This window comes from Cynoglossus semilaevis, chromosome 10, assembly GCF_000523025.1.
Source record: "Cynoglossus semilaevis isolate Cse_v1.0 chromosome 10, Cse_v1.0, whole genome shotgun sequence".
Classification (NCBI taxonomy): domain Eukaryota; kingdom Metazoa; phylum Chordata; class Actinopteri; order Pleuronectiformes; family Cynoglossidae; genus Cynoglossus; species Cynoglossus semilaevis.
In genome coordinates this window covers 16,515,407-16,526,157 of record NC_024316.1, presented here as the reverse complement: position 1 = coordinate 16,526,157, position 10,751 = coordinate 16,515,407, and the positions used below count along the sequence as shown (strand labels likewise).

Below are 10,751 nucleotides of genomic sequence, written 5' to 3'. Positions count from 1 at the left end.
AAACTTTAGATCCCCAAAAAGAGAGGAAGGTTGAACGTAGACCAGGGGTGTACGGCGCCAAAGAACAAAGAGAGAGCTACAACGGTCGGTTTAGAAGGAGAACTGAAAAGATTAACGTGTTTATTTTTGTAACAAATAATGTTATGAGAAGTTTAACTGGTGTTTCCCAAACAAAAAAAGTTAGTGTGAGTTTATTTAGAGAAAAAAAAACAACAACTTACAACCTGAACCACCTAAACCTTCACTCAAACCTTTCTGTACCAGCTGTGACCAATTCCCAAACATAAAATATAGGACAAAGATTAGAAACAGCCTTGAGCTGATGGCCGACTCTACCTTCCCATCAGCCACTGCATATTAGTGACTTGATAAAGTATTTGTACAGACCTTGAACACCAAAATAAAAAACTTTCAGCAGATTCATAATTTGTCAAGTCAACAAAAGCTAAAAGTTAGCTAAAAGCTGAAATCAAATTGTTGTGCAAAGGGCCATAGTTCAAAGGGTAAACAAACATTTGTCTGTTCAAACAAACCAATTGTGTCCAGACTTAACTCAAAATAATTCAAACATGTTTGTTGACTGTGACTGTGGTCCAACCTGTTCACCCCCACATACTTCCACATTTTTTGCCAACTAGCCATGATGACTGTCCCCAACTAGTGCAGACTGGTACAGACTTACCTACTTGTAGGGTATCCAGTGAAATTTGTTTGTTAGTACTCAAACGCTAGCCATGTTAGCCATTTTTTAAACAGGTCTTGGCCACGCCCATTTGCAAAAGTCCCGCGCTCTCTTCAGGGGGCGGGCCCCCCATTTTGGAAACCGCCAAGTTAAACTGTGGGGGCAGTTTGGAGGGGGGAAAAACACGAGGTCCGTTTGTTTTTAGGCTTCTTTCACTGCAGAACGTCACCATCACACCCCCCTAAACAGACCTCTATCCCGCTGAATCCACGACGACGGTAAAACCGCTGTACTCACCACGCAGCTGCAGGTCGGCGTGACCAATGAAGGGTTTAAATGTCTTCAGTAGATCTGCGTTCCTCACTCTGCCCGAACTCCCTCCGCTGCAGGAGAAATAATCCAGCAGCGCTTCTTCGCTCACATCACCCATCTTCACAGCCTTCCGTTAACCCCCCTCTGTCTCCGCGTTTTTAAAAGCTCTGCTAATAATAATCACACTCGAACATAACGCTCCTCGTTAGGCTAATTTCCCAAACTTTACTCCACCCTGACTGAGCTGTTCGCCGCTGTTCCTCCTCCTCCTCTTCTTTTAACCCTTTCAGGGCCACACAACACACAACTTCTTTAGTCAGCTGTTAAACCACTACTAGTACTACTACTACTACTACTAATAATAATAATAATAATAAAAGTGATTGAAATACATGTATTTTTATTATTATTTAGTATTAGTATGTATTAGAGACCCCAGGAAATGCAAAAAACGTAGGAGAATCTTACAAGAAAAAAGAGGGGAAATGACCCAAGACCCACTGTTATTCTCACTGAAAAGGAGATAGAAAATTGCTAATCAGTGTTTCCCAATGTGTTAAAATTAAAAGATTACATAAACAGTTTCACAATTTTATTTGCTGTAATAATTCCTTTCCCTCTAAGTGGGAGCCTGGCCCCCACCTTGGGCACCAAGGCGTTGTCTCATTATTTAAGTTCCCTGTTTTAGTTTCATTTCCAAGACAAAAAAATGATTGTAAATTAAATGAATGTACTTTTTTGTGTATAGTGGTTGCTTCAATTGACAGCTAGTAAAAATCATTCACTAAATCTAGTGGTGTTTGGAAGGTAAGCAGACCCACATGCTTGTTGTGCTCATCACTTATAATCATGGCCAGACCATCTTTTCAGGTATTTCGCCGACATATTGTCAGATTAATTGTTCGATTGTGTGGTTAAAAAAAAAAGATAAAAAATGTGTTGGATTATCACGGTAATCCTAAAAAAAAGATAAAATGTGTTGGATTATCACGGTAATCCCTCAGTCCTCCACCGGTGTGACAGCTCTTTGAGTGAGTGTTCATTCAATTTAGAAACAAGTGATTTGTACTCCATGTTTTAGGCAGACACCCCGGGACAACTGTGGAATTACAGTAAGCTTCTTACCTTGTGATACAATTATTGAGGTGAACAGTTTACCTTGTCCAGCGAGAGCGGGGCCTCATGGTCGTTTAATCTAGAAAAAAAATAGACAAGTTTTATGAGGGTAAAGATATTGGATTTGATCAGCATATGTCAGGTCTTTGGGAAATGAATTTATGTCAAAAAGCATCTGCCATAAAGGCTATCACCTGGCTAAGAGATTATACAAAAAGAAATACTATGAACCCAGATGTACCGCTCACTACATTAACATTGTCCACTATTTACACTTACATAACACTTGGAGTTGAAAAGGATAATTTTGATGTTTATTGATTTTTATAAAATTAAAAATGTTTACATTTTTTATTTTTAACAGAGTGTGCCTAAAACAACTTAAAAAAAGAGGGACAGAAGTTAAAAAGTACTGTGGTATTGGTGGTAATATATAGAGTAATTCAAAAGGAGGAGTACTGTGCTTTATAGGTGTGGCAGAAAAGTATGTGAAGTTGGTGTTGAACGTGGATACGGATGGAAACAGTGCAGTCAAATGGGCAGATGGGTTCAGATTAGGAGTTAAGATGCAAGAAGAAGGCTGAAGAAGTACCTTGAATATTTGAGGTAGTTCAGAGTAAATGATGGTACAATTAAGAGTTTGATGTTGAGACTGTCATTTGAATTGACCCAGATGGATATGATTAGAAAATGCACATGAGAGGCTAGCAAGCTAAAAGTTAACCTGTACAGTTTGAAGAAAAAGCTGGACAATTGAAAGGATGACAGTAAGACTCCCGAGAATGTTTGGACACATTTTTATGAGAAATGAAAAGGAGGCAAAGTAGCACTAGAGTGAGATGAAGTAATATGATCTGCTGTGGAAGGGAGAAGCTGGAGGATTACAAGAAAAACTAATGAATCAATCCAAAATGACCTGCTATTGTGAAAGAAAAGAAAAAACCCAGTTCCAATAATCACAGGGTGTACTGACTCACAGAAAGGTTATGTACAGTACTAACCCCAAAATAACTGGAGCTGTCCAGCTGAAATGTGAAACTCTGTCCGATTGAATTCTTGAGAACCAACATGATCAACATCATCTTGGGATTTTTCCAACATAAGTTATAAGTGTTATCATTATATTTTTGTAAGGCATTGACAAGGAAAAAAACGATCAAGTCTTTCAAAATCAAAGCAAACAAAAGAAGAATTCTCTGACGGAAACACCACTTGGAAGAATGTCAGAACTTAAATTTATAGAATATTCAGAAAAGTAGATGGGCATATTTACTCAGACTAGTTTACTTTATGCTAGTTTTATGGGTCTATAGGAGTGAGAACACCCAGATGTGTGTATATGTGTGTATGAAGGTCAGAGGCACTAGTCTGATGACAGTTTGTAGCTGTGATGTAGGGCAGATGTTCACAGGGTGATCTATTCCATATGGCTGCCACTTATCCGTAGACCTTTTCACAGTACAGGGCTTGTAAACACGCTTTAGTGCGTTCCCTCTTCATGTCCCTGTCAATCATGTCCTACATACGTCCACCTCGTCCATCTGAAGTGGATCATGTTGGTATATGGGAATGTGTAGTGGCCCTGGTGACCTGCAAACCCCGAGTGGGATTATTGGCAACCACCATACATCCAGGTCTGGTGAGGGCACCAGGAAGCAGCCAGAGCTTAGTGAGGGATTGTTTAGATAGACAATGGTGTCTACCTGCTTTTAATCCGTGCTCAGAGAGAGAGCACAGAGGATTGGCAGAGTTTAATAAATGAAAGTGCTTGTATAATCAGGATTTGCCAAAGTGCCTCTTTGTGTTAATCTGACATTTTTACAGCATGTTTTTTTTTTTTTTTACATTTACCACATCAAGTGCTTTTAACCCTCCACTGCCTGAGCTGGATGTTAGAGCACAGTGAGAACAGGGCAGGGAATACATTTTTGTTTAACATGGAGGCTTTGTGTTTTTAACTGAATTTTATCAGTGTATTTTACAAATTGGTAAACAGTGTTTAAAAAAATAAGTTTTAAACAGAATTTTATCAGTGTATTTTACAAATTGTCCTGTATTTTGTTTTTACAATAAAAATTGAAAAATTGAGGAAGAAAATTATAAAATTAAATTATGGGAAAATACTGTTATTTTATCTGTCAAAAACAAAATAACAGAGAGCTTCAGTAACTGTGAAAAACATAACAGAAAAACATAATTTTTCTAGTATAAAGATACCATTATCACTGCATTACCATTACATTCACAAATGTATCATAATTTTGCAGATTGTTAATAATTTTATTAATCTATTCAATTAATCTATTCAAACAAAATATTTATATTATAATTTGTATCATAAGAAACAAAATATTTATATTATAATTTGTATATACTTGTTTATTTCTGTAAACAACTGTGAAATTAGATAAAATAGCTGACATGTGAATAAGTGACACATCTTTTTGTTGTCAGTTAAAGAAATGTATTTTTAAACTGACAAATATCGCCAACGAAGGGTCTGTTTAGCAGATATTAGCCTCGTGGCCTTATCGTAAGGTCTCTGTATGTTAAACGTGTCTGTACGGGCGCAGTCGGCCAGCAGCCATCAGAGAGGCAGAGGTCATGGTGACGCAACCCGACAACCTACTTAGCGAGGGCTAATAGAATAGGGCTGTGTAATTACTTCGTTGCTAAAACAGAAAGCTGCATTTTAATAATTACTGTGCAGAGTATCAGCATTAAGGCATAGTAAAGTAGTTTAAAAAAACGAGGATTACAACCGTAAATCCCAGCAGGCCAGATGTGAGAACAGGAGGGGCCTGCTGCATCGTGGAACCAGATTAAAAAGAAAATCTCAGCAGACGACGCAGTCTTTTCTTTATGGTTTATGTGCTCTTGTGGATTCAACATGCTGTAATCCACCGATTAGTTGATATAATCACCTGTAAGTACACCTTGACTGTGGTGCTTCTGCTGTCCATCAGGTTCTGCCCTCTTCCCCCGGGAACAGTCGAAAATTATTGATTGGTGCTCTGAGCTTTGGACTGACTCATTTTACTGTGCTGCGTATTATTACAACAACCAAGAATGATAGCTTTCTAAATTCCTTTACGATTTTCTACTTATTTGCGTATGATTACATTAATGGTCGTCCATACATTATAACTAGTTGAAACTGGTTTTCAACCAGTTATAATGTACCGCTACAGGAACTTATAAAGACAACCACATGTGACAATCTGTAATAAACTGATTTTTAATGAGCTAGTCTCATCGAAAGAGGGTTTTCACAGTTCCATATAATGGATGGCTATGATTCGTTCTCTTCTCAGTAAGTGTTCTATCGCCGCCTACCGTTCATCTGCGCAAAAAGCAAAGAAGATTAGTAAAACGAGACGTTTTTTCATGTGCAATGAAATTAAGATATTATCCATATATCACAAAATATGACATCATTCACTGCAATTTTTAAGTGTTTCAGATTTTTTTTAATTATTATTACTTTGTAAGACATTTTGTAAGTCATTCCTGAAAAAAGGAAACATGATTTTGGTTCATAACACATTCATGCCTAGCAGGAAAACAAGGAATTAAGACTACAACAAAAACAAACAACCAAAGGAAAAAAAACAACAACATGGAAGCAAATAATATAAACATTATCTTTCATATATATATATATAAAACATAGCGGGCAAAAATAAATATTACATGAACAAAAACTAAAGTAAACATTTTAACCTATTTGGTTTGGGCAGAGCTATAAGCTAAACATCAGTGTTGACGTTAAGTGTTTTTCCTTTTGTTTTCTTTTGTTTTTTCATACTCCTGGCTAAAGCCAGTTTCTACAGATTCACTTATGATGTAAAATATTTAACCTGAACATCAACAACACTGTATAATTAAACGTCAGACAAAAAAAAAAAAAAAAACTCAAGTGTGACTTTTATATATACAGTATATATATATTTATTCCTGTGACCATGATCCCTTCTGTGCATCAATGTCTTTAACTGTGTGTGTTCAAAGTAAAAAGCATGTGTGAGTGAACACTCAAATTAGATTCAGTCATTGCTTTTAAGGTATTTAACGCATTCTTTGTTAGTTCAACCAAAAGAATAACAGCGAACAAAAAAAACAACAGAACAAAACAGAGTCTCTGCTGTAACGTTGTCCATTAGTGTGTTCATTTTCAGGTCGTCCATCTTTGGGTCGTGTTAGCTTTGTTGCAGGAGCTGGGACTCGTCACTCATACGTTCACATTCACTCAAACACATTTGTACACAAGCAACACAAACAAAAAACGGAAAAAAACGGTCACAATCAATGTGTGGTTGTTGATGTCATTTCACTCCTTAGTGATTTTCTGACTTAACCAAAGACAACTGTGCAATTTCAATTTTTTTCTTATCAAACCAGGAGTAGTACAAGTATCAAGGCGGCCTCAGGTGCTGAGTTTTGTCGTTTACACTTAGAGCGTGTTCTGGTCCTTCAACAGAGAGGCCTTTTCTCCGTTAAATTTTGACGGCTCGTGCCCTGCAGGGGGCAGCACATCCGAGTCCTCCACACTCTCAGTTCACCTTCAGGTCCCAGCCGACATAACGCTACTTCTGTTGCAAAGTGCAAACCGTTTTATCTCTCTGTCTCTCCTTTCACTCAGAAAATGTGGCAACAAATGTAACTGCACTGGAAAAAAGGAACAGATCTTTTTTTTTTTTTTGCCAAAATGGAAGAGTCCCAATCCAAAAGTATCGTGAAAAGAGAGCGCAGTAAGAGAGAGAGTGCATTTGTATCTCAAAAAAAACAAAAACAAAAATCAGTCCATCCACAGTGATCAAGTGTTGTGTCCCTCTTTACATCTGCACCACATTGGTCAGCCATTTTGGAAGAGTGGTTATACCTCCCTGTGGGGGGGAAAACACAACATTACTGCATCTGTCTGTGACTACGGTCATAGAAGTCGGGCTAAGCATATTTGATTGATTGCTTAAGTCGGTTTTAGAGGCATCTCCGTATCACAGCACTTCTGATTTTAACCAATCAACACATCATGTAACTCTGTGTTATTCCAGTCTTTTTTTTTTATTTTACATGACAGGATTTATTGAATATTTAAACACAGCTCCTTGTCACAGTCTCTCTGTGTAAACAAATTCCATGTGTCGTTAACTTTGTTGTGGAATTTGAAGCCTTGTTTGGGAATTAGGCCGCGCCCACGTGGAGCAAACCTACAATGTTGTTCATGACATTTTTTTTTAATTTAACAATCCAATCTTATCCCTAAATATGGACCAAATTAAACTTTTTTTTATAAATACTCTTCAAATGAGAAAAACAATAAAAATCCTAGTTTTTAAATGTTATCTTTGACACTTTAATAAATACTTTTTAAAAGTCTTAATGAGAAAAAACATAAAAATCAGAGTTTTTAAATGTTATCTTTGACACTTTTAAAAAATCTAGTTTGATATTTCACTATATTTAAAAAAGTACTTACGATGCAGTGAGTGTAGAGTTGAGGACTAGAGTGGTGCGTATCTTGTACAGCTGAGCTAACGTCAACTTTTTGTGCTGCTGGGCTGAAGACTTCCTCTTCTTGGGCGATGTTTCCCCTGATTCTTCGCCAGTCGTCACCTTCTTTGTCCTGTCTACACCAGCTGATGGTGTAATTTCCCCATCAGAACTGTTGGTTGGCGACGTACTGCCCCCACGTGGTTGAGCAGACGTCCGTTGGCTGTTCCTGGCCTCTGCTCTCTTCAGGCTGGCACACACTTTGTCTGAGGGTAAACTCATGCGGCGACAGTCGTCAGACTGGTCCAGCTCAGTGGAGAGAAGCTCGCTGCAGTTCTGTTCTTCCAGCTCTGACAGGCTTTTACTGTGGGCCAGAGGTGACTCGTTCACGTCTCTGTGTTCTGACCCGTCCTGCTCTTCAGTGGTGAGTGAGAGTCTCTTGGTCAGAGGCAGTTTACTGTGTAGGCGCTGCAGAAGATTGTCCTCAGAGCGGGATATTGAGAGACTGGAAAACCGATGGAGACAGTGAAGTTGTGGATGAACATGAGGCCGACGTCGAGGCTTGGAGGACTGAACCACCGACAGCTGTGACCCCAGGGAGGCAGCGTCCTCCTCCTCTTCTTCCTCCTCCTGCTCTTCCTCCACCACATCTCCTTCTTCCTGGTCTTCCTCCTGGCCCGCTCCATCTCCCTCTTCCTCCTCAGTCTCCTCTCCCTCACTTTGAGCAGTGTGTGGAAGTTCTGTGAGCAGGGACTCAGGTGACAGTGTTCCATAGGCGCTGTCCATGGAGAGAGAGCGACACTGCGGGTCCAGCCCCTCTCCGTCAGCCTCTGGGCCCTGAGGGGTGACGGCGTAAACATTGGAGTGGACCCTGTGTGGGTTTGAGGACTGAAACTGCAGGATTTCAGAGCCTTCAGACTCAGGAGCCACGTCAGAGTCTGTTGTCGGGCGTCTCTCCAGATTCATGTTGATTGCAGGAGGCTCTTGGCTTTCACCTGGTTCATAGACGTCCATCACTGACAGAGTCTCAGTGGAACCATCTGAGTGGCTGAGAACGGAGGATGGTTTGGTTCATTAGTTTCAGATGCAATAGAAACGGTTTATATTTGACAACAATATGGCAATACATTTTAAATCAATGCCCTAGATGGCTACATTTGAGGTATTTTTTGCATATTACTTTACATTTTTATTATGAATAATTCAACAATACACTTTGAGGTATTTTTTGCATATTTTTCTTTACATTTTTTATTATGAATAATTCAACAATACACTTTTTTTTGTCATATTTAGAAATGTCAATTAATTGTGATTAATCAGATTATTATATTCAATGGTATAACATCATATATACATATATATGTACAGTATATATATATTTTTAATTTTTATATATTTTTCAATTTTCACTATCAGTCAGAAATACCTTAGATTGGATTGTTGTACATATATATTTATTTTTCAATTTTCACTATTAGTCAGAAATACCTTAGATTGGATTGTTCTTTGTGTCTCAGACATGGAGAGCTGGTGGTGGAGTTGCTGCTCTCATCTTCCTCCTCCTCCTCTGCATCTTCCTCACCTGAACACCTCTTCAGACTGTTCTGCTGTCGGACCACCTCCTCCGTCCGAAGCCTCTGAAGCTGGTTCTGTACAGACCCATAAACCACGTTAGAACTGTTCATATTCCACTGAAATCACAAAGCTGTGTGAATAAAAAAAAAAAAATCAGAGGGACTCTCTTACCTGGACATTGCAGATGGCGTCGATCCAACTGCGCCCCTGGATGGCGCTGTTGGCTTGAAAAGTGTATGCTGCCACTGCACTCTTGAACTCATTGAGGTAGATAAGGACAAATGAACCTGGAGTTGAAAAAAATAAAGCAACATTTAATTAACACAGTATTCCACGAGGATAATTTACCAGCTAATCCCACACAGTAGAATGAGAAGGCTCCACAGCTGAGGCTGTATTTAAGGACTATTATGACCTATTTAATTCAAATTGGACTTAGATACCCTGGAGTGCCACTGGAGGGAGCCCTGGTACTATCAGCACTACTATCAGTGTCATGGTTCAAGATCTAAACTGTACAGATGTAAAGCACTCACCGGGGTCTTTGAGCTCTTTACAGACCACGTTGTTCATGAGCAGAGGTTGTCTGATGATTTTCACTTTCTCCACCCTTTTTACTGGCTTGGTGATTAGCAGCAGGTCAGTGAACAGAAAACAGTAGACTTCCATCTGTGGAGGCAGAGCAGGAAGTTTGACTGTTAGTTACTGTAGGTAAAAAAGACTGAGTTCATGTCGACTGTAATGAAGCAGATGTCGTGTCAACTCGGGTCACGTGACTTACACGACTGTCTTTGCCCTCCTTCATCCTCAGTGCTCCCTCTAAATGCAGCTGCCGCGTCTCCTCTGGGGAAACTCCCTTCATGGGAGCCATGAGGTCGAAGCAGTTGTATTCTTTAAGGATCTGGAAAAAATAAATTATATAAAACAAAAGAATATAGTGGGACATCTTCAAATGTATTCATGTTCTAATATATATTTATTTAGATCAGACGTGAGCAGCTTTTATTGTAAACATGCAGAAATAATTTAAAATAATGTGTTTCTTTTTATATTATCATTATTATTTGGTACAGGACGTACTCAAGGGGCGTCAGTTTGAAGACTGTGAGCCACCAATTTGCACGCTGTGAACTGAACATTTAAAAAAAAAAAAAAGAGGCTTTTTTTCCATTGCTTCACTGTGTGTTTTGGTTTGAGATCTGGGATGCTTCCCTGTGACTGTATTTTCTCCTTTTTCCATTCGAAAAAATGCTCAGCTGGCAACCACAAAATCAAGTTGAACATTTGACTGTCTTCTCTTACCTTCTCCACTTCTTCACTGCTGCCCTCTACTGACTCATAAGAGTCAATGCGGGAAGAAATGGTGGCCAGCTTTTGTTGTTCTTGCCGCTGTCGCATCTGGGAGTCCACACTGTTGATGAATCCTTCAACTGTTGCCACCTGCAACAGAACAGTCCAATTAAAGGTTGCTTTTATACTGTTTAATGTTGTGTTTAATATTCAACTGTTTCGTTTCCTCACCATGTTACTGACGATGTCGCGGACCGAAGGCTCATCAGTCTTCTTCAGA

The 10,751-nt window shown here is 39.1% G+C and overlaps 2 protein-coding genes across 2 annotated transcripts in view; both read right to left on the bottom strand.

Moving 5' to 3' along the window:
- The window catches only part of LOC103385304 (ankyrin repeat domain-containing protein SOWAHC-like), a 14,595-nt gene extending 13,332 nt beyond the window's left edge, over nucleotides 1-1,263 (bottom strand). Inside the window, exon 1 of the mRNA XM_025059150.1 lies at nucleotides 980-1,263. Coding sequence (XP_024914918.1) covers nucleotides 980-1,112 — 133 coding nt within the window. The 5' untranslated portion in view covers nucleotides 1,113-1,263. The remainder of the gene's footprint in view (nucleotides 1-979) is intronic.
- Nucleotides 1,264-5,902: 4,639 nt separating this feature from the next.
- The window catches only part of plekhg5b (pleckstrin homology domain containing, family G (with RhoGef domain) member 5b), a 66,329-nt gene continuing 61,480 nt past the window's right edge, over nucleotides 5,903-10,751 (bottom strand). Inside the window, 8 exon segments of the mRNA XM_025059149.1 lie at nucleotides 5,903-6,996; nucleotides 7,590-8,651; nucleotides 9,095-9,255; nucleotides 9,353-9,468; nucleotides 9,718-9,850; nucleotides 9,963-10,082; nucleotides 10,484-10,621; nucleotides 10,703-10,751. The exon segment at nucleotides 10,703-10,751 is cut by the window's right edge and continues 50 nt beyond it. Coding sequence (XP_024914917.1) covers nucleotides 6,987-6,996; nucleotides 7,590-8,651; nucleotides 9,095-9,255; nucleotides 9,353-9,468; nucleotides 9,718-9,850; nucleotides 9,963-10,082; nucleotides 10,484-10,621; nucleotides 10,703-10,751 — 1,789 coding nt within the window. The 3' untranslated portion in view covers nucleotides 5,903-6,986.